Source organism: Beauveria bassiana (genome assembly GCF_000280675.1).
Source record: "Beauveria bassiana ARSEF 2860 unplaced genomic scaffold BBA_S00004, whole genome shotgun sequence".
Classification (NCBI taxonomy): domain Eukaryota; kingdom Fungi; phylum Ascomycota; class Sordariomycetes; order Hypocreales; family Cordycipitaceae; genus Beauveria; species Beauveria bassiana.
The window spans coordinates 831,279-853,912 of NW_007930839.1; the positions used below are offsets into that span (position 1 = coordinate 831,279).

The 22,634-nt window shown below is 52.6% G+C and overlaps 5 protein-coding genes across 5 annotated transcripts; 4 read left to right on the forward strand and 1 right to left on the reverse strand.

The window, feature by feature from the left end:
• Positions 1–1,723: 1,723 nt before the first annotated feature.
• Positions 1,724–3,930, forward strand: BBA_02053 (cation efflux family protein; the record flags this gene model as incomplete). Its single annotated transcript, XM_008597150.1, has 5 exons — positions 1,724–2,109; positions 2,149–2,937; positions 3,138–3,350; positions 3,405–3,463; positions 3,527–3,930. The coding sequence occupies 5 exons, from the start codon at positions 1,724–1,726 to the stop codon at positions 3,928–3,930; spliced, it is 1,851 nt and encodes a 616-aa protein (XP_008595372.1).
• A 441-nt stretch (positions 3,931–4,371) lies between these two features.
• BBA_02054 (phosphatidylinositol 3) lies at positions 4,372–10,269 on the reverse strand (the record flags this gene model as incomplete). Its single annotated transcript, XM_008597151.1, has 2 exons — positions 4,372–10,023; positions 10,078–10,269. The coding sequence occupies 2 exons, from the start codon at positions 10,267–10,269 to the stop codon at positions 4,372–4,374; spliced, it is 5,844 nt and encodes a 1,947-aa protein (XP_008595373.1).
• Positions 10,270–10,919: 650 nt separating this feature from the next.
• On the forward strand, positions 10,920–11,769 carry BBA_02055 (proteasome A-type and B-type; the record flags this gene model as incomplete). Its single annotated transcript, XM_008597152.1, has 2 exons — positions 10,920–11,020; positions 11,082–11,769. 2 exons carry the CDS (start codon positions 10,920–10,922, stop codon positions 11,767–11,769), a joined length of 789 nt encoding a protein of 262 aa, XP_008595374.1.
• Positions 11,770–17,907: 6,138 nt separating this feature from the next.
• Positions 17,908–19,942, forward strand: BBA_02056 (YT521-B-like splicing factor; the record flags this gene model as incomplete). Its single annotated transcript, XM_008597153.1, has 4 exons — positions 17,908–18,625; positions 18,674–18,736; positions 18,791–19,311; positions 19,364–19,942. The coding sequence occupies 4 exons, from the start codon at positions 17,908–17,910 to the stop codon at positions 19,940–19,942; spliced, it is 1,881 nt and encodes a 626-aa protein (XP_008595375.1).
• Positions 19,943–21,580: 1,638 nt separating this feature from the next.
• BBA_02057 (heat shock protein 30) lies at positions 21,581–22,279 on the forward strand (the record flags this gene model as incomplete). Its single annotated transcript, XM_008597154.1, has 1 exon — positions 21,581–22,279. The coding sequence occupies one exon, from the start codon at positions 21,581–21,583 to the stop codon at positions 22,277–22,279; it is 699 nt and encodes a 232-aa protein (XP_008595376.1).
• Positions 22,280–22,634: the final 355 nt, after the last annotated feature.

A 22,634-nucleotide genomic window follows, 5' to 3' on the forward strand; every position in this document is an offset into this window, starting at 1 on the left:
GCTTCTTGTTCCATGTCAGCACTGCGGGCATCTTTTCGGAATTTCGTCTTCAGGAACCACTGATCGTGGTTCCGTCGCCACCCAGGGATTCCAGCAAACAGGCGTGAAACTGTCCGTGTGCCAAGGAATAGAGCGTCACTGACACAGGCGGCGGATCGAAAGAAACCGAAAAATTAAGGTTAGTTATGTGGGCGAGTGATTGTGCGACTGTTGCAGGCTCTGCTCAAACAAGGTGCAAAGGTGTACTTAGGAGCAATCGCTGCAAGATGAGGCGAGACCCGCCGCGCGGATATCGTGATGGGTGATGGGTGACTGGTGATTGGTGATGAGGGTGTTGGCAGCCACTTTTTTTCTTCTTCTTCGTCGATCGTGTCGGTAAAGAGTCTTTTCGCATTGCATTGACTTTCGTTGTCATGACATGTTGCACGACAAGCTGACAAGCCGGGCACACAGAGACAGCCGCCCTGCAAGACACGACGGGCACGACTTAGACTCGTTCGCAGCGGACTAATAAATGCGAAGACGGCATGCAAAGCACGCCTATCAGTAGGCTCGGGCTTCTGGCATTGTGCATTTCCATCCACTTGACAGTTGACACGACCGCCGAGCGGCGACGGCCTAGACCAGAAGCGGCATCGCGGTGGCTTGCTGATGCAATCTCGGTGGATTTGAGCCCTGCAGATGAGGGAGCGGCCCAGTTTGCCATTGTAATATTTACTGGGTAGCTAGTAGCTATTCAGTAGGTAGCAAGCGGCGGATCCCATCAACGTCGCAGAGGGAAAAGGATAGCGTCAAGACCCCTACTTACCACTAACTAGAGAGAGAAGAAGGGCATTGCCGGCCGGATCTCTACGGCATTTTTGCGAGGTTGCGGCTGACTCGGAGGCTGAGGTCGTGGTGCGTTGTCGTGATGATGGCAGAGAGCGGACGTATCGGTCGCACCGAACAAACGAGAGAAAAAGCCAAGATGATGGGCAAGTGCGGGGTTAAGCTACGCATAAAAACGATGCATAATCAAAGCCGGATTAAATCTGGACAAGCACGCAACATCCTACCTCACTAGACGATAGATAGTGAATAATTTTTTTACTTCAGCAGCAAGAGCCGAGCCAATTCCGACTCGCACGAATCAGGCCATCTCTTCTAGTGAGTTTTGCCATCTGGCAAGCCCCTGCATCTTCCAATTGTCACTCTCTTTTTTTCTCTTGTACTAATATCCGTACTCCATCCTGTGTAAGAAAAATTCACTGTAGCGTCCAAGCGTACACGAGCCAAGCCTGCTTCTGCGGGGGTGAGGCAGCCGGCCGAACGCAGCCATCTATCTCAGCCCGTCATTATCATTAATTACTGAAAAGTTGACAACTACTTGTACCAAGAGCCAAGCACAATTCTTGCTCGACCTTTCTCCCCTATTCCCAATTCCATCTCAATTCCTTCGGCATCATAGTCGGAGACTTCATTGGGCACGTCACGATACTGACCCAGGTCTGCGACTACTGTTTTTTTGGACTTTGTTCTCCCCTTCCTTCGCGCCTCTGTGGGTCGCCCTCCATCTTCGCGCCGGCGCCTCTGTCGATTCGCTTCGGCTCTAGTCGCCTCATCAAGCACTGCGCTACACGTCTTTATCTTTTTTGAGATTTGGCGTTTCTCTGCTCTTCTTAAATCTCAGCCCCAAAGTCGGGTCTTAGCGCACGAATCCTCCCTTCGGCACCAGTCCATCATCATGAGCTCGCCCAGCCCGCGTCCGCCGCAGCACGGCCGCCGGCCGTCGCTGATCCAGCAAGAGGACGGCCTCTATCATTCCACCCTGCCCACGCGCACCGGCATCCTCACCTCGATGATGCGTTCGCGCTCGCAGCAGAGCCTCCATTCGACCTGGCGCAATACTTATGCCTCTGACGATGAGGAGCCCGTCCGGGGGCGCTCCCGCGGCCACCCGCCCGAGGACGACGAGCTCGAGCGCCTCCTCCACGACGAGAACCGTCTCAGCCAGATTCTTCACGGACCGCAGAACCGCAGCATGAACCTCATTGGCAAGAGCAACCCGAGATATCGCTGGAAGTCGTACTGGAAGTCTGAGGAGGAGCTGCAGGGCATGTCAAGCAAGCTGTAAGTATCCAAGACATGCAGCTCTGCCGCACGCGATAGAACGATGCAACACTACCATTTTCCCCATGCTACTCCCTCCCTTGATCCTTGTCTAGCTGACCCTGTGCCCGGCAGCCGCGAATACTATGAGCGCACGAATGATCTCGTTCAGCAGTACATGTACATTGACTGCCTGCTCGATTCCACCATCCCCCACGAGCTGCTCAACGAGTACAATGCCGAGCTAGAGGCCTCAGCCTTTCGCGCCGTCGACATCCCCAACACCATCTCTGAGGAGCCCGACTCATCGTCGCTGTCCGGGTCTACTACGGAACGCTTCAATGGCGGCGCCTCGTACGGCTCAACAAACACGCTGCCTCCGCTGCCATCCTCGGAGAGCGCAAACAAGACCCCGCCGCTGCCCGCCAAGCGCACGCCCAGGGACATTTTTCGCTCCTCCGAGAATCTGACCATGCTTCCGCAGAATCAGGCCGCCGAAGACGAGGAAGAGGTGCACCGCCATCGTGCCGATGAGAGGCGTCCTCTGCTGCAGGCCGACACCAAAGATCTTGAAAATGGCCCCCGGCCTCTGCTCCCATGGCTCGAAGACAGCGAGCTCGACAGCAATGACCCTGTCGTCACCCTTGCAATCTACGTCAATCTCCTTGCCAATCTTGTGCTGCTCGTAGGTAAAATCATTGTCATCATCTCGGTCCCGTCCATGTCCGTTCTGGCCTCACTTGTGGATGCCGTTCTCGACTTTTTGAGCACCGCTATTGTCTGGACCACCACCCGCCTTATTGCCTCTAGCGCAAGCGACCATCATCGATATCCCGTCGGACGTACTCGGTATGTTTCCATTTCCAGCATCATCTCATCATACTCCAAATCATACTCCGTACTTCTTCCTGTCTCTTCCCTTTCCACGCTACAGACGCGGGGTTATCAGATCGCGAGATCAGCGGCTGCCCCCACCAGCTAATTTCGCACGCTTGTATTCACTCAATTGGCCCTGATCAGCCAGCGCTGACGACTCCTACTTTCTATAGCCTTGAGCCTCTGGGAGTTCTAGTCTTTTCCGTCATCATGGTCACGTCTTTCTGCCAAGTCGCTCTACAATGTATCCAGCGTCTCATGGGCACTGAGCACGAACTGATTGAGCTCGGAGTGCCGGCCATTGCCATCATGGCCGGCACTGTCATCATCAAGGGTGCCTGCTGGGTATGGTGCCGAATGGTCAAAAACTCTAGCGTCAGAGCCCTGTGAGTCCCATCAAACCTGCTCAATCTATCGAATCTGGCATTAACACTTCACAGTGCCGAAGATGCCAAGACGGATGTCATTTTCAACGTCGGATCTATTCTGTTCCCCATCGGTACGTAATAAAGGCACAAGAGAGCATCCGGGAATTGTACCACCTGCTGACGCTCCAGTTTAGTCGGCTTCTACGGCAAGATCTGGTGGCTTGACGCCACCGGCGGCTTGCTGCTATCTCTTGTCGTCGTCTTCACCTGGAGCCACAACGCCGCCGTCCACGTCCGCAACCTGACGGGTTTCGGCGCCGAGCCCGACGAGCGTAACCTGCTTCTTTACCTCACCATGCGCTTCGCCACCGCCATCCGCAAGATTCAGAACCTGCGCGCCTACCACGCTGGCGACAAGCTCTTTGTCGAGGTCGACATTGTCCTCTCCGCCATCACCCCGCTCAAGGACTCGCACGATCTCAGCGAGGTTTTGACCTATTTCCTTGAGTCGGTACCCATTGTCGACCGTGCTTTCGTGCATGTTGACTATACGAGCTACAATGCGCCCACTCACATGCTCAAGCAGTCTTCGTCGTGAGAAAGGACTGTGGTTGGAATCTCTATAGCATGAGCGATTTGAGATTTGATTCGTTGCTTGTCATTCTTTGTTCTGTAGTTCTTTGTTCTGTAGTCTTTTTATTGTCATCTTGGTATACTGACCATTGAGATTCAAGGGAGCATAAAACATAAAGAGTTGAAAAGAATAAAGAGAAGAATGTATAGATTTGGCGTTGGGATTTCTGCTTGTCTTTGGGATGGCTTTTGCATCAAGCCTTGTACATAGTTAGAAACATATACGAACGCACCTCACATTCAACGTACTTGCAAAGACCACACAATAAATGGATCAATCTGATATATACTATACTAATTATACGGAACAAACAAAAATGTTGTCAGGGGCAATAACAAGAACAGCATTGGAGACGAAAAGAGCAAAGTCGCCATGCCTAGATGAAGAGAAGTTGGGGCACAACGTCTAGTAAGGAATGCCGTTTGTCAGGAGCTGGAACTGGTCATAGATGCCGGTACTATAGCTCGAGTGCGACTTCTTGACCAGGTCGCGCATGAAATCCGCCGCCTCGCGCTCCGTCTTGTCCAGGACGAAGCGATCCTTGAAGTGCTTGACCGACTCGGGCTTGAAGCACGGCAGGCCGCTGTCCATCATGAGCTGGACCACCTGCGCGAGCTTGTCGCGGTACTGGCGGGCGGCCAGAAACGCCTTTACGCAGAGCTCCTCAAACTGCTGAAAGCTCTGGTGGTCGGTGGCGCCGCCCATGACGGCCACCATTTCGCTCGTCAGCTTGAACGGGGCGCGCTCAAACTTGATGCCGCCGGGCGCAATGTCGAAGCAGAAGCCAAAGTCAATGTGCAGGATGTGGCCGGCGTCGTCAATCATAATGTTGCCGTTGTGGCGGTCCTTGAACTGCAGTAAAAAGGAAATGACAGAGTAGGCCGCCATGGACTTGACAAAGTTGCTGCGCGCGGCCTGGAACCGCAGCGAGTCCTCGTTGCCGTACTTGGCTCTAAAGTACTCGTACAGCCCGTTGACGGCCTCGCGGCCCACCATGTCGCGCGAGATGGAATTGGGCAGCACGTCAATCACACCGCATCCGGGGCCCGTCGCCGTCACCCGGTTCGGAAACACGTACACGTCGAGCCCGACATTGTGGAAGATGCTCCGAAAGGCGGAAATCATCTGCAGCGCGAGCACATCTTGGCGCACATCGTCGCCGACCTTGAAAATGGCCGACTGCCACACTTCAATGTAGTTGTCCTGCGGTTCAACGGCTTGTTGCTTCGTCGGTGGCTGTTGCTTGACCACTTGCTTGTCTTCGACGTCCTCGAGGGGAATGTCGCCGGCGTGCCTGTTCTTGCGGACTCGAAACGTCGCCATGTAGGGGGCCTTGGCGTGACTCTGCAGCGGCTTGCCCGACTTGCGATCAATGCCAATGACCACGCCTTCGGGGTTACTGGGCAGGTATACGCCGACTTCAACCTTGATCTTCATCAGCTCCTCCTCAATCTTCTGCTTCTTCTCAGGCTTGGGCCGCTTAATGTACGGCTTGAGCTTGCCAGAAATGCCAGTGACTTCGTCAAAGAAGGAGAACTCGCGCTCGTAGAATGTGCGATCCTCGGGCATGAAGCTGTCCACCATCTTGACCATGACATTATCGAGCGTGGGCTTGATCTCGTCGGGAACCTCGGCATCGTCACCCTTGTACGAGTTGGCCTTCATATTCCAGATGATCTGGTGGGCAAAGAGCTGTGAGAATTGCGCCGTCTCGAGAATGTAACGCTCGGCGTAGCCAAGATTATCATGCCGCAGCGACTGCACAATCTGAGGCACGTAGAAAAACGTGACATCTACAGAATGGCTCTCCAGCGACCGCATGGCGTACTGGATGATGAAAGGGTGGTCTCCGAACGCAGGCGAGAGAAGAGTAACGGCAGTGATTGGGTTGACAGGCTCCCAGAAAAGGAGATACTTGAGCTGTGAGTTGACATCGTCCGGGAGCGAACTGCCAATCATGAGCGGAATCGCTTCAGGTTCGTCAATGACCTTTTCAGGCGAAGCAAGGATTAAGCGACGAACGTCACTGCGAAGTCGAGGATATTGGAAGCGGGTAGCCAGCTCAACAGCAATGGATGGATCTTGGTGCCAAGCTGTGCGCACCAAGGGAAGGAGAGCGTTCTCGGTGGCATGCTTGGACGAGTGGTGGGTGGGAAAACGTGTTCCCGAAAGGTTGCGAGGGTTGGCCCACACAATTAGGCGTGACTGCTCGTTTTCGAGGAGAACCTTCAGCAAGCTGTCCTTGCTCTGCAGAGAAATCACGTTGCCAACAGTGTGCGAGCCAATGTGCGCCACAAGATTCAACGATGCAAGAACATCCGAGAGGAGGCGGATTTCTGTCTTGAGAGAGAGCATGTTGCTGCCAAAGGACCAACGCGGCGAGTGGCGGAACCAGCTCAGACCCGCGGATAGGATACGGTCCTTGAGCCTCCATTGAGCGGTCGGACCGATGGTGGTGCTATTCCGCAGAACCTTTGTACTGAACAGAATGATCTGAAAGCGAATCTCACGCGCCATTGGGTGTGGGCTGCAGTCCTTGAGAGCGGCGAGCGTAAGGTCCAACATACGCAAAAAGACTCTTTGAATATCTGGGCTGCCCAGGCGAGTGGCGTTGAAATGGCTACTGAAGAACTGCAGCAAGCGGGTATGAGGGGAGAGCATGTCGTGAACCTTTTGCTTTTGCTGGTTGATCATTTCCCAGTCGCTAGGAGAAAACTCTTGCTTTAGGAAGAATGGGTCAGGATGTTCCAGCGAGGGATCAAAGAGACCAACACGGCGGGAAATGGTAAACTCCCACTGTTGAGCGATAGCGTTGAGTAGCTTAGACTCGAGACGCGGATTCTCATTCATGACGCCGAGCCAAAGAGAACTGCCGAGCTTGATTGACTGTTTGGTGAAGAGTGCGAAGGGTATGCTGACAAGATAGCGGGCAACTGCAGACTCATCGTGTTTGCTACGGCAGAGGAGACCTGCGGCCCTTCGCATTATGTCACGCACCTCGTCGATGGGGGTCGCCTTCTTGCTAAGGATGCGCGCCTCTACATGAGCAAGAGCAGTAGCCGCGTTGGCGCTCTCCACCACTGACGACTGGGAGAATGAAGGTCTGCGGTTGCTTTGCACGAAGCTCATTAGCTCGGTGCCGCGATCGGAAAGCGTCTCGCCATAGCGATACTCCTGGCGAGTGGTGTACTGGGCGATGAGATCCGAGGCCGAGTTGATACCGTACTCGCCGATTTGGTCGAGAGATTGGAGGCGGTTGTCGGTATTGGGAATGGAGGAGCCGAGTTCGAGGGCAAAAGAGCGGCCCAGAGAAATGTGGCCATAGGTGCCTTCGTCGTCAAATTCGGACAAGTACGTCTGGAGCAAGCCCTTGACATCGAGTGGCGCAAGATTGATCGAAGCACTAACCCAGGCACGAGCTCTCTGATGCAGGTGCTTCAGGGTCAAGCTGCGGAAATCGTAGTCATCCGAAAGCCTCACGGTCACGTTGCCACGCTCCGACGTAAACGTAGATCGGTGCCCATACATGTCAGTCTCAGCTTCCAGACAGCTAGACCACATTAGGGAGAGAAGTTCGAGCAAAGCAAAGAGCGAGGTGCGGTAGCAAAGCGAAGAAGGCACATCGCGCACTATTTTGTCGGCCGATGCAAAGGCGGCTTTCTGAACACGCTCGATACGATGGCAGCACAGAGAGAAGATTGTGGCAAGCTGCTTGGCGGCGTACTGCGCCGAGAAAGCCGTCTCAACCCCACTGATGGTCTTCTTGATATATTTATCCACCACCGCGTTGGTAATGCCCTCCATGACACTGCCGACCTCTCTCTGCAGCATGCTACGCTCAGCAAAGTAAGACAGTACCTTGGTACAGTCTCCAGAATCTGCGCGCAGGATCTCAACGAGATACGCAGAGTGCAGAAAAATGACTTTCCGGTAGCTGAGGCTCTTGATATCCGAGGCTTTGCTTGGAATGAGCTCAGTCAGAAGCTTCTTCTGCATTGAATCCCTATCGCCGCTGTTACCGCGACGCAAAACAGTGTTGAGTTCGATATCACTCTCGACTTGCTCGCCACGCTGTTCAGCGGCCAACGGCGGTGAGTGGATGGCAATCATGCGTAGCTCGTTAATGTATCTTTTGCCCCGTTCCGTCGAGGTGGAGAAACCATGTACAACAATGTTGAACCAAGCATCTCGAAGCAGTGCGTAGGACTCATCATTTTCCAGGGGTCTGGCAGCGAGGTCATTGGCAGACATGAGCACAGCAAGGGGATGAAGCAGTTCTCCAATCTCCTGGGCAGCCAGGTCAACGTCAACCTGCTTTGTCTGGCCTTGAGAGTATGCGTCACCGAGGGCAATGATACTGTCGAGCAAATGCTCCCAGTAAATGTCAAAGAGCGGCGAATCGCGACGAAGATTTGCAGAAATGTGCGTTCGGCCTTTGAGAACTGCCTGAGAATAGAACTCTTTCTGTTCAGTGACACCAAAGTGGCCAAGTCGATTGTACATTTTAAGGAGAGACCGGAACTCGAGCTGGCCACCACTGAGAGCCAAGTCAGCCGCGCCGTAAATGACTTGCACATCAACAATGGTGTTGACCTTGTCCAGCTTTTGAAGGAGAATAGACTGTGCAAGAGCAGTTATCTTCTCGTCCTCGCACGCAGTCGCAATGCCGCAAATGGCTTGCACGACGTTGCGATACACAATGGCGGCTTCCTCTTCGCCACTCATATTGACAGAGATGGTGCTTGCATTGGAGTGGCGGCGCTGGTACACGGGATTGAGGCCATTCTCTCCGTCAACAGAGCCGTTGGTGTGGCCATTGACAAGTCTCGCCTGAGTATCGGGGCTAAGCACATTGCCAAGAGAGTAGAGAGTGCTAATTACGGCATCTTTGGACAGTTTCTTCAGCACAAAGGCAAGGCTTCTTGCGGCGACCGCGCCGGTGTTGGCGTTGGTCACATCCTGCACGATGAACCGAGGTAGCGACCGGATCACAGTTTGCGAGAACGAGGGAGAGATGCGGCTAAGCAAAGCCATGCATCGAAAGGTCGTCGAAGCAAGTGTCTCATCGCTCATCTGCTGGGGGTCGTCCAGGGTCTGCTGCAGCCAGTTCATCAGGAGCTCAGGCTCGGCAGCATCTTCGTTGACCATGCTACAGTTCAAGAAGGAAATCATGGCAGCCGACTTGACAGCATAAGCAAGCTTTTGTTGAGAAGGGGAGCCGAGACGAGCAAAATCAGCGCCCGCTTCAATGTAGTTCATCTGGTCAATAGCGATGTTGGCGTGGAGGTCAATGGATCGCAGGTCAGCATCGGGAGAGAAGCCGTCGACGCGAGGCAGAATGCCGCCGTTTTCCATGAGCACGTCGAGGACATGCTTTTTTCGCAACTGGGATCCATCGGCAATCATCAGAGAAGTGCTAGAAAGGACGAGCCACATGAAGCTTCGTTGCAAGAGCATGGCGCCGAGCGGACGACCAGCGGCGGAATAGTGGCGCAAATGACGCTTCCACTCTCGCACGTCGCGGTCGTCGCTATGCGCATTGCGGATCGTAGACAAAGCTGTCTCAACAGCAACCAGGAATGGCTCTGATAGCAATTGCTTGGCCTTTTGGATCAGACCCAGTCGACCACCAGCCCGCCAGAAATCAGCCTGAGCCGCCGCAGCATCGAGAAAGCCGAGAATGGCGACGGCAATGTTGAGAGTTCGGATAGCTTCGTCGATGTTCAGGTTCTCGGGGTCGCCAGTACGAGGAGAGAGCACGCTCTCGGTAGTTCGGCTGCACGCATTGGTAAAGGCCCAGATACCGTCCGTGACGGTCTCCTTTAACTCGTTGTAGTTGATTCCCAGCGCGAGAAGCGCAGCAGTTACGTGGAAGGATAGAGATTCGGTCGGACAGGGTTTGACTTTGCGAAAGAAGGGCGAGGGAACAAAGGTCTGCGAGTGCGCCTCGAGGATGTACGGGATGAGCTGGTAAGAAAGCTTCTGGGCGCTCTGAGGAGACAGGACATGCGGCGCATTCTTGCAAAGGGCTAAGAGGACCTCGAATTCGCGTATTGACTAGAGTTGATTAGTGATTGAAGTGTGCACGAAGATTCTGGGCAGCGCTCTTACCATCGGGATGCGGCCAAGCGAGCCGGCCTGCTTCGAATTGTATGCGCCATGGTTGTACTCGCGGCTGCGGCCACCGGCATTGCAGGCCCGACACAGCCTGTCGAGATCAGACTTGTCAAAGGAGGTGTTGGTAGAAGATGCAGCCAGCGACGCTATCTTGTCCAGCGCTCTCGCGCGAATGCCGCCCGTCATGATGCGTTGTTTGTGCCCGAGCACAGCGGGCAGAAAGGCAATGACAAGATGGCAGCGGCAAAGCGGCAAAGCGGCAAAGGGGTGGGCGGACAGCGACCATAAGATGCGTCAGGGGAGACGTGCAGAAGAATAAAATTGTTGCCGAGGTCACAGGTGCTAAAGCTCTTTTGCCCAGAAATTCGTGGCGTTCTGCTGGCAGTCAGGGACGGGATGCTAGCCTCCCAGCCTAAGCGACGGATAGCCGTGAGTCGGTCCGTGACAGCCAAAGAGCCTAGGTAAGATACACAGTGGCAGACAGGCTTGGAGCGGACAGGAGAGCTTCCCCCAGGTCCGGCCAAGAGTTGTGGGGCTTAGTCATTTGGGTGTGGCTGGTTGGCTGGCTCAGTGGCTGGAAGCTCTCCAGTGCCCGCGTGGCTGGTCGTATGTGGCGCGCCGTAGGCAAACGCAGCACCTGTGGCAAGGCTCCAGTTGTACGCGTGCGCTAGCTGGTCTGAGCAGCCTCACAGGTGGTGAGAAAGCTCCTCCTGCTTGCGCAACACTGTCCCGACTCATCACCAAGCCATCGATTCTATCCACGCAGCACCTCCATCATAACCGTCCGGCATCTTTCTTAGCTAAATAAAGCTCCTGCTTCCGCACACACATTCACGATGGCCATGTTCAGCCAAAACCCGGTCCTGAATGGCCCCAACTATGCCTTGTCCGACGTCCCCAGACAAGCTGGCGAGCCCCGCGAGCACCGTTTCAACCCGTAAGTCTGGGCAGGCAGCACCATGGGTACGGAAGAGCTTGTCGCTGACTTTCCCCTTAAGATACACTGACAATGGCGGCTCAACGCTCGGCATCGCCGGCGCTGACTTCAGCATCATGGCCGGTGACACACGACACACGAGCGGATACAGCATCAACTCGCGCATGGCGCCCAAGGTGTTCAAGATTGGCGGCACCAACGCCTCACAAGACGACGCCACGATTGTTCTCTCGGTGTGTGGCTTCGCGGCCGACGGCGACGCCCTGCGCGACCGCCTCGACACCATCTGCAAAATCTACCGTTACCGCCACGGCAAGCCCATGACGCTCAACGCCTGCGCCAAGCGCCTATCGACGATTCTCTACCAGAAGCGCTTCTTTCCCTACTACACGCATGCTCTGCTCGGCGGTCTTGATGAGGAGGGCAAGGGCGCCATCTACTCGTACGACCCGGTCGGCAGCTACGAGCGCGAGCAGTGCCGAGCCGGCGGCGCCGCGGCCAGCCTCATCATGCCCTTCCTCGACAATCAGGTCAACTTTCGCAATCAGTACATTCCGGGAAGCGGCACCGGCCACGACTTGCAGGAGCGTCCGCGCGAGCCCCTCACCCGCCCGCAGGTCGAGACGATTATCAAGGACGCGTTTGACGGAGCGGCGGAGCGCCACATTGAGGTTGGTGACGCGCTCCAAATGCTTATTGTCTCCAAGAATGGTATCGAGGAGGTATTTGTGCCACTCAAGAAGGATTAAGAGTTGAGATGCACGTGTACAGTCGCTACGCATTCCATACGTATAATACAATTGGTGCTTGGCCGTTTGCAGAGGCCGTCCTGAAGCTGTGGTCATGTCAGTCCGGAGTATACAGTTCTTGGTTTGCAGGTTAACTCGCTTTGATACGAACTCGGAGATGATAGAAAAAGTTTCCGGCGGTGATTCAGGTGCCGAGACAGCCCTCTCTGGCTGGTTGGCTGTAGGGCACATTGGCACGAGATGCAGGTAGTCGTAGATGCACGTCTTGTGACGATATCATGGTGACCGGGTGATCATCTTGGGACTAAACGGCAGGAGATCGCGGCCTTCACTTCATGTTTGTATTCGAGCGTCGGCACCATTTTGTGGGGGCAGGCCGTGCTTCGTTTAACTTCGTTAGAAAAGGATACATGATCAATCTAGTCTGGTTCAGTTCTTCTCACTCGCACTGTCGGGTTCGGCTTCCCCCAACCAGAGTAGTTCGTCCGCGCCGGTCCATCTGCTATCCTCCGGGAATGCCGGCTTGGCTCTTGTTTCGCCGGGAACAAAAACCTTGGGGCCCTTTTTATGCGTTCTTTGTCGCATCGTTTCTAGCAACTCCAGGCTAGCTCCCGGCGATAGCGTCCCCGCGGATCCGGAGGCTCGGAGGGGGGGGGCGGGAGGCAATGGAAAATCCCGTCAGTGCATCACTACCCTGTATAACAGCACTGGCCCAAAGATTGGCATGCTTCTGGGCATCCTGGAAGTAATGGAACCATTTGTGCTAATCGTATGAAATCTCGACTAGTTGAGCTGTCAACTGCCGTCGTTTTGTGTTAGACTGTGTCTGATCTAACGATTTGTATATATGCGCTTGAGACAAGTGATTCGGCTGGTCCTGGAAGTTTCCGCTAGCATCTACACAAGATTCAAACTAGACCTCTTGACATCACACAGACACCTGAACTTTGCTAGTCGCTAGGGCGAATTCGAGCGAGCTTCAGTTCCGAGAATCCGTTTACGCAGCCAGCGCATTCTTTCGCGCGAGGGGGGGGGGGGTTCGGGGGGAACGTGCGGTTCGTAAGGTAGCACCAAGAAAGCTTTGTGGCGTTTATAGCAGCGGGGGGGTCGATGGCTACGCAAGACAGTGATAAAGTAGCTTATTCAACAACGTGAAGAGGCCAGCGTGACCTCGCTTCGCTTCGCAATCCCCGTTTGGAAACTAAAAAAAGGGAAACAAAATTTGCCACCCCGCGGGAACCAAGGCAAAGCCCGGCATTATTCTAGTTGGACCTTTTCATCCACTTCATCGCCCTCTTTGTTCTCCTCCGTACCGGTACACCCGACTTGGCCGTTCTGCAAGGCCAGTAGGTGGGCGGCCCTGGCGGTCAAAAGTGGAGCCGGAGCCAAGGCCTTCCGTACCGGCACGTAGTCATGTCGAAGGTGGCTGAGGCGTGGATCTTTTATGCCCAGGCATACTGTAAGGGTAGTTACGTGGCTAGAATGTTTCCGCTTTCCTTTCTCGGTCAATGTCGAGTTCGGCTTCTTCGAGACGGACACTTACCGAGAAGTAGAGTTCTTTTAAGAGATCTTTTACCTAGAAAGAGTATTTCTCTCAAAGCATTAAAAAAAAAAAAGCACACAAGGGGAAAAGTCCAATGCACGTGCACCTGCAAGTCATTGCCCCGAACACGATCAGAATGATCAAGAACCACCTAGAACGAAGCCTTGCTTTTCACACAAGTACAAACAAGCCCGTGCTGTGGCGGTTCAACGCCTTTCGTGGCTTGACCTTGGATGTGGCTCAGGCCTTTTCATAAGTGCATATTAATAGGGGATTGCGTAATCGTGACTCAACTCGAGAGAAGAAAAAAGCAGAGTGTGGCGGTGCGGTGAGAAATCACCGGGAAATCTAATCGAAATCTTGAAATTCTTGGTTCTTGAATTGGGTTTTTTTTCCCCTGCCCACAGCCCGGCGTTTTCGGGGTCCTGGGCGTGGGTAGTGAAAAGTCTATGTCGTCATACTAATAAAGTCAGGCTGAGGAGGGATGTGTGCTTAGTACATTTGTGGGTCGCTTCTCTGTGGATCTCTTCTCTCTTGGGAATTGAAGTTGGAAAGCAACGAACACCAGGTATGTGCACGGGGAAAAGAATTATTAATCCAGGATATATTGAAGTTTTTCACTTCATCGGTGGGTATATGACTACTCATCTTTTCTCTCTGTTCTCTGTTCTTCTTGTGGAGTTGGGTTCTAGACTATTGCCCAGCCGTCAGTTCGTTCACGAAGCCATCAAAACCAAGGTACTCTGACTCGATGCTTGCTCATAATGAGCTCAAGAATCTTGCTCTTTGCAGTCGTGATCAATCAAAATGGCGTCGATTCATTGTTCATTTTGTATATTCCTACCCATTTGCCATGTTTTTTTTTGCTGGTCGCCCAATTCCTTTACATTGCCTCCTTTGAATCAATGGGGACTAGGTCTAGCCCAGCTTCCAGAAGATGGATTTTTCTTGTCTCAATCTTTGGTAGTCGTATTTTCTTGAGCGCCGGAGCATTCATTCCGGTTACTAGCGTGACTTGTTCCAATCTCTGCCGTACGTACTTTGATTGCGTTGTTAGCAGACATTCAACACCAATTGACCTACAAGTACGACCCTTGCCCTTTCAACCTTTACCTCCCCCCTCCAAAGAAAATCAAGGGTCCAGCTCCTCTTATTCCTCTGGAGGGGGCGTGCAGCCTAATAACACACCAGCTCCCGAGCATGTGCCCTGGTTTCGCTGTCAGCCTGCTGTGCTGGTGCATTCGCGGCTGCACACCCATTCAAGACAGCTTAGTAACAAAACAATGAGGCGTCAGTCATGCCACGATGTGAATCACTGATCAGATGGCTTGGGCCATGATGATATCATGATCGGCGTCTATACCGTCCTATTCTCTTAAAGTTTGTGTAGGATGCTGTTTTGTCTTTTTGGCGGTTTGTCCACCATGGAAAACTATCAGACCTCCATCGTGGACAGGATGCATGTGCTGTCAAGGGCTGTGCGCGATATGACGGGTGGCTACTACTCTGTACAGCTCGGCGCATAACTAGGCAACTAATGGGGGGTTTGCCACCCAGTTGGCGGTCATTATCAAGGCGGGACTGTTGACCCCATGTGATTGCACCATGTCCTTTTTTTTTTTTTCGTGGCCAAGGAAAACCAACATGGAACGATATGATATTGTCATGTTCGCTCCGAGAAAGCAAGCGCAAACAACGATACTTGGTACCATGGGACCACAGAAGCCCATGACCAGCTACAAAATGATGGGGATTGGGCTGATCTATCAGGGTCCGGCGCCACACCAGGCTACGCCAGGGAGGCACGGAGGTGGAAGGCCACTGGGATTAACGTTGGCCATTGATCAACTGGCTAAAAGGAAGTGCATGAAAATGTGACTGGTACCGCAGCAAGCCAGGTCGCCAGAATTGGGCCATTCGCACCCGCTCCACCCCTGTCCTTGATGCAGTGTCTTCTCGTCATGCAGCTTCAGCCACAGTAAAAATTATCCTGCCCTCTGCAACGTTCCGGGCATCTGCTGGTCAACGAATTTTGCAGCCCCGTGAAAGTGTCGCTGCTGGCTCGCCGATCGCTCCGGTATTGTGTACAATGAGTGCATCGGCCGGTATGATGGAATTGCGTCGAACCTGGCCCAATCCCCAACCCCAGCACGCCAACGTACTGTAACGTCGCTGTTCCCGCTCGGCATTAATTATTGCTTTTCTGCTTTTTACAAATGCACATAGCGGCAACTTGCTTTTAGCTAGTCTCAACAATTCATTGACTGCTTCCAAGCGAAAGTCAGGGCAACGCTTCTCGCCTTGTCCCGTTTGCTGACTGTTGACTGACAACAAATTCAGCCACACAAAGTTCTTTGAGCCACCAGGTGGCTTCGACGTCGAAAACACTCAAAAGTTCGCCACTTGGACTGCCCTGTTATGCTGGAGTCGAGAATGTGCTCGGAGCCCCTCAACGCCAATCTTTGGGCAGCTTGGCCCCAGCAAAGCCACAAGGCGTGTCTCGATGAAAAAGGACACATGAACAAAAACCCCATACTAATTGCCCCGACATGACAATCGTGGACCCGACGACACGCGTTATTCGTACGAGACTTTCACTTTCTAAACCAGAAAGCGGGCTCGAGAACCGGTTTTTGCTGTGGCTTGTATAGTGGAACCGCTGGAGCACACCCCCGGTTTTGCCCCGAGACGTTTCTGGATGTGCATGAGTGGCAAAACAAAAAAAAAAAAAGAGACAACATCACTGCACAATGGGACGGGGTTTGGGGGTCAAATATTTGGCGGTTCTCGCTGAATTGATTTGTGGAGGCTCCTGTACGAATCCTGCCAGCCAATGTGGACTGCCATGTATCAATACCCATGACACCCTGCTTATACTGTGATAGTCTGTGAATCGTTGCCGTTTGCCGCCGAGAGGTTGTAGCCGGTACATGCACCTGATGAATCCTTCTTTGGCGATAATTACGTATCCTCAAGTAGCAATTTGGATAGTTGGCTAGCTAGGTACCTAATAGTTCGATTCATAGCTTCCCTCCGTATATATTCAGACAGCAAGTTGGGAAGCAAGCGCCTTACACAGTTGATAGCATCCACAGATACGTATGTAGGCCGGCTGTGGGGCCGCCAAGATCCTCTTGCCTACATCTATGTGCCGACATCCAGTTGACTCACTTTATACGTACCCGAGCTTCTTATTTTTTATTTTCTTGCTTGATTTTACATTCTTCTTTGCATGATAGTCGTCGTAATCGGATTCTATTTGCGTCTTGTCTCTGGCGCAGGGGAACCTCACACCAACATCCACTTTTGCCACTTTGCCATCCACAACACCATCGCCCTTTCTCGCAATCGCACTCGCCTACCCTGTTTGCCTGTTTTGTCGCCAAACCGAAATCCCTTGGGGGAGACAACTAAGCGCTCGACATCTGTGGCAAAGTTGTCGTGGCGCAGCGCCCAGATTTCCTTGTTTCAACGTGAGTTGGCAAAGTAGACCGATCCTCGTCCTCTCAACTGAACAACTTACTGACTAACTGCAAGGCAGATTGCAGCACTTGGCTTGGTACGCACAGGAAACCTTGTACGAGGTCTCATCACTTACTCTGGCCCGCTCCAGATACTCTTCTGCGCTACGCTCAGCCGTTGGACAAGATTACTAGCCTTGCCGATAGGACCAGGGCTTGAGCCGGGGCCAGACCATCTTCAGCAGATCCCACATATTCCCAAGCGCCTATCCCGTTGCCCTTCCCGCACTTCCGGTTACATTTCTTCCTTTTCTGATCTCCAAGAAGGGCTCTGTCAATTACTGTCCAGTCCTTTGCCAGACACTGTTTTATTCGCACACGCCCCCCAGGCCATTACACAGCTCTCTCACCTTGGCCTCCTGGGCATTATTCAATTTTTAATCTCTTACATACTCCACCGCACAAACCGCCTGCCAAGCTAACCTCGATTTCTTTCAGCGGCGATTACAAAGGCATAGCGGTTTTGCCTTAACATTTCTCTAGTTGGCTGCCTTGGGCTGAACAGCCCTACTAGACCATAACCCCCCCGCTCCAGCGTTCGTCCACTGCCTTCTCCCACTTACATTAGAAAAAGTTGGAGGCGCGAAAGCTCACTCTCTACGCTGTTTTGAGCTTCTCTTCATGTCCTACAACTACACAACCTCTGGTGGCTTGGAAATTATTAGACGAATACTTGAGCTCGACGTCAAGAGCCTGCTGTATCACTCTCAAGCCCCGGTTGCGCGCGATTAGCTCATTGGGCACCTTTGCACGCGCTTTTTCCTGCTCCCAACCTTCTCCTACATATATACATCTCGCAAGGCAGCAACCTGGCCATTCGTTATTCACATACGGCAGGATTCATTGTGGCTAGCATCTCTTCAGTCGACGACTCGTTCCTTGGTCCTGTCAACCTCGCCGTGGCTTTACCATTGAACTTCGATTTCCCTCGATTCAACACAAGATTTCTCTGAGATTTCTCTCATCTTACTTACCCATAGGTCCTTCGGCCTGGAGCCGGATCTATCAGTCTCCAACAGGAAACGTGACAACGCGTCGCTGATTTGATTTGACCACGATAGTTGACAAACCATCATGGGAGATATCTCATCTCCACTGGGTACTCCTGTGGAAATGGCTGAGAACCAAGAGGACGAGACTCTAGCTTCGAAATTGGAACACGGTGTTCAGAACCAAGAGCCTCCTCCGACAGCTCCACCATCGCGTCGACGCTCTTCTTCCCTTCGACATTCTTCTTATGGATACCCTGGCACGCCATCTTCCGATTATTTCGACTACGGTAACGCTGGCCTATCTCCAACCGCTGAATCTGGTCCTTTCAATATGGCACCGATGACTAGCTCCCTGCCTCACGGAGGCTACCCACAACCTTCTTTACCAGGGGGTCATCAACAGTACGGCCAGCAGACTTCACCGCCAGCTATACAGCACATGCCACATCACCCGTATGTCGGCCATCACCCAGGGCCAGTGATGCCAGGGTACTACGTGCAGCAGCCACCTATGCATCAATACTACACGGCCAGCACTCCTCCAGGTCACCATGGTCCGCACCAGATGCAAGGACGAGGCAATTCTGGCTACTACCCGGTTCCATATCCGATGGACCATCCTCAATCTCCAGGATACTATCAGCAACCGCCTCAGTTTGCTGATCATTCTCTTCAACGGCCCGACCACATGATGAACCGACAGTATAGCCAAGGACACATTCAAAATGAAGGTCGAGGCCCACCTCGAAGACCGTCATACCGAACAAACAGATCTTTTCGAGACCCAATATCGCCTTCAGGTACGCCCTAATCGCCTCGACAATAACATATACAGCTAACTCGACTAGCCGAGACCAAGCGTCAACGACAGAATCTAGTCCGTGGACCACCACGAAAGCCTCACCAAAGTGGTAAGACGCTCTGGACGTGATGTCGTTCAGCTGAAACTAACATGTTTCGCGTAGGCCACGCCATATGGGTTGGAAATCTTCCTCCACAAACCGAATTAATGAAGTTGGTGCATCACGTTTGCGAATTAGCGCCAGGGCTTCAATCTTTGTTTCTGATTTCGAAGAGCAACTGTGCATTCGCCAACTTCAAGGAAGATGCTGCTTCCGTTGAAGCCCAGAAGACTATTCATGAGTCCAAGTTCCAGACCGTGCGACTAGTATGCCGACTTAGAAAGAGCACCCCGGAAGCAGCCGCAGAGAGTCCAATTGTCATTGCCGATGGAACAAGCAACCCCGAGTCGCCTACACTTTCAAAAGATCCACTAAAGGAAAACAAGTCACCCAAACCCGAAACATTGGATCATCCCGAGCCCATGGACGTTCGCGGGGACAGCAGGAACGCCCTTGCAAACGCTCAGCGAGACCGATTTTTCATTCTCAAAAGCCTCACTCATGAAGATTTGGTACAGAGTGTCAAGACGAGCGTTTGGGCTACTCAGTCACATAATGAGCATCTTTTGAACAATGCTTTCAAAGTAAGTTGACACTGCGACCCGCCAAACTCTCTCGTGTGCTGACTAGACTTAGACTACCGATAATGTCTACCTATTTTTTTCTGCCAACAAATCTGGCGAATATTTTGGATTTGCTCGAATGACATCGGCAATCAATCAAGACCCAAATGCAGCCATTCAATTTGCGCCCCAAAACCAGACTGCCAGCGAAAGTGACCAACCACAACCTGTTACGATCGAAGCGAAAGATAATATTCCAAAAGGGCGCGTCATTGATGACTCGGCACGAGGAACCATGTTCTGGGAAATTGAAGAAAGTGAGACTGAGGGCGATATCGAGGACGACAACGAAGTCATGAGTAACAAGGGAGCGGATGATGCGGATGAGGACTTGCAGACACGGGGTAAACCATTCAACCTCCATTGGCTGTCCACTATTCCGTTGCCCTTTTACCGCACACGAGGCTTGCGCAACCCTTGGAACTCGAATCGCGAGGTCAAGATTGCTAGGGATGGGACGGAGCTTGAACCTTCAATCGGACGCCGGCTCGTCGGTTTGATGAATATCAACCTCAATCCTGGACGGCCGCCACATCCTTTGAATGACCCGAGGGGCTTCAATGCTTTTATTGCCTCTGGCCGACGGCCATGAACGTGTCAAAAGCTGGCTATACACGGGCTCAGGCAATAACTTCGAATTACAGGCAAACGATGCACTACATCACATCACTTGAGCATGAAAACGCGCGATGAGCCATGGCAACGTGGAGCAACTACGAACTTGATGAACAAGGCAATTTACTTGCGAAGACTACAAACTTCCTTGCAATATATCAAGTCGAGCTACGAAAACGATACGTGATTCGTAATACATTGTCATACTCCGATTGATTTTGGTGGGATGAGCATAGCACAGGCGAGGCAAGGAACTTGCATGGGGAATTAGAGCATTCGAAATGCTATTTTGGCCAGAAAACAATGACTACTATTATGATGCATTGAGCTCTCCATGCTATCATTTTTTGCAGTGCTAGTGAAGCTGATTGACGTTTGCAGGATTTGACGCCTCCATCGGCGCTGACCAGTGCGGAACTTGGCTGGAGTGTACCTGCAAGTCGCAGCGCTTCTCCGAAGAGATTGATTGATGACGAGAGCCCGACATCGGACGCGCGTATCGAACGGAATTAGACGATGACAGAACACCCTTCCAAGGCGAGAAGATGGGACGACGTCAGAATAAGTGTGGCTTGACGAGTGGAGGGGGTGTGGGCGCGCACGTAGAGAAAGCTGGCCGCCCGCCTTGGCTATTGCAGCTGTGGCTGAAGATTTTCTCTGTGGCGACGCATAGCCAGGTATTTGCAGCTTTTGCGAGAGCCGGCAAAAGGTAGCGTGGCATTCATTGGCCAAATGCTGTGTATATGACGGTCCACGTTTGATTGCTTCAAGAGGCAGCTTATTTCTTTTCTTGAATTGGGAGGACGTAGTGATGACGCAACTCACGACCCATGGCAAGCGACTGCAAGTTCAATACGAGACTGGTATTCTCTATGGCGACCCCCAAATGGCCCCCGCCATTCGTGCTCGAAAAAGGGTGCCTTTTTTTGAGAAGCGAAGGGGACAAAGATTTCCACAGAGGAGCGTGGAACTGTGACGTCATTGCATCACCCAAAAGTTGAAATTGCCTTTTTGGGACATGTGCTGGTCAGGTAAGTGGTTGGCCCGGCTGGCCGAGCCGTGCTACATTGTTACTCACGTAAATCAAAGTAGTAGAAGTAAAGAGGCCGTAAATATAATTGTTCGATAATCAAATTTTATTCTTCTTTTATTTTTTTTCTTGTTGCTGCTTGCATCTCGTTCAGCAACAGATGCGGGCGCTGAATCAAACGTGGGGGCCATACCTAGGGTACCTAGAGCCTTACTGGTTTTAGTGGAGCTTTGCAGCGTCTTCCACCAGATTCTAGCAGGTTCTACCACAGTCTGGCCACTGCTGGCGTACCTACCTGACATGCTTAGAAACACCACGGCCGTGCTTGCCGTGTAAGTCGCCAGCATCTTCAACAAGATTCTAGAATCCAGTACAATGACGAATCTCATCTGTAGCCTGAGAGAACATTGCTTCTCATCCAACTATAAAGATCCAATCTGATTCCGTAGAGGACCAAAAACTTTTCTTCTCATCACACATCAACACAATCACCAAAGCTCTTCTATCCTCCCTTACTTGCACACTCTCAACGACTCTCGCAGAGTTCCAACAAGCAACTACAACATCAAACACAACACCACTACAATGGCTTCCTTCTTTCCCCGCACCATCTACAACAGCGAGGCTTCCTTCACGCCTCTCTTCCGTCTCCTCGACGAGTTTGACACATACTCGCGCCAGTCCCAGCCCGCCTCCGGCAAGCAGCAGCAGCAGCAGAACCAGCAGCAGCAGCACTTCCGCAAGGCGGGTCCCGTCTGCCACTGGCAGCCCAAGTTTGACGTCCGCGAGACTGCTGACGCCTACGAGCTCCATGGCGAGCTTCCCGGCCTCAACAAGAATGACGTGAGCGTCGAGTTTACCGAGCCCCAGACCCTCGTTGTCCGCGGCAAGGTCGAGAGGACGTACACCACCGGCACCTCCCCCAACAACAACCAAAAGGCCGTCGAGGCTGCTGCCGAGGAGGCCGCGCCCGCACCGTCTCACAAGGCCACCGTGTCTGATGAGGACGACGCCAGCATCCAGGAGGAGAATGGCAGCGAGGTCGCGAGCGAGCCTTCCAACACCATTGCTCGCAACAACAACAACAACAACACTGTGGCCGCGTCCACCGACAAGGCCAAGTACTGGCTCACGGAGCGCAGCATTGGCGAGTTTGCCCGCTCGTTTAGCTTCCCCTCCCGCGTCGACCAAAATGGCGTCACCGCCGGCTTCCAGGACGGTATCTTGAGCATCACTGTGCCCAAGGCCAAGAAACACGAGCCTGTCCGCATCAGCATCAACTAAACAATATTTTTTCCGGATACGTTCTGCATGCGATACCTTTTCTACGATTGTTGATGATCGCCTCTGGTGATGCTTGGCACACTCTTTGCATTTCTTAACCAGCAAAATGTCGCATTTCTTGGCGTTGAAACTTGAAACTTGCTTCCTTCATTAATAATCTGTTTGTATTGTAGCTACAAAAATACACAATTTTCATGAAAATTTCTTCTTATAATAAATATGCTTGTGAATGTAGTAAAGGAACGATGCAAGGGCATGGAAGTAGACGCCCTTCCGCTTCCACTCAACAAAACGAGGCTGGGACTGAGATAAATTTTTCGCAGCAATCAAAGTAGGCACGTTCGATTAGTTAGAC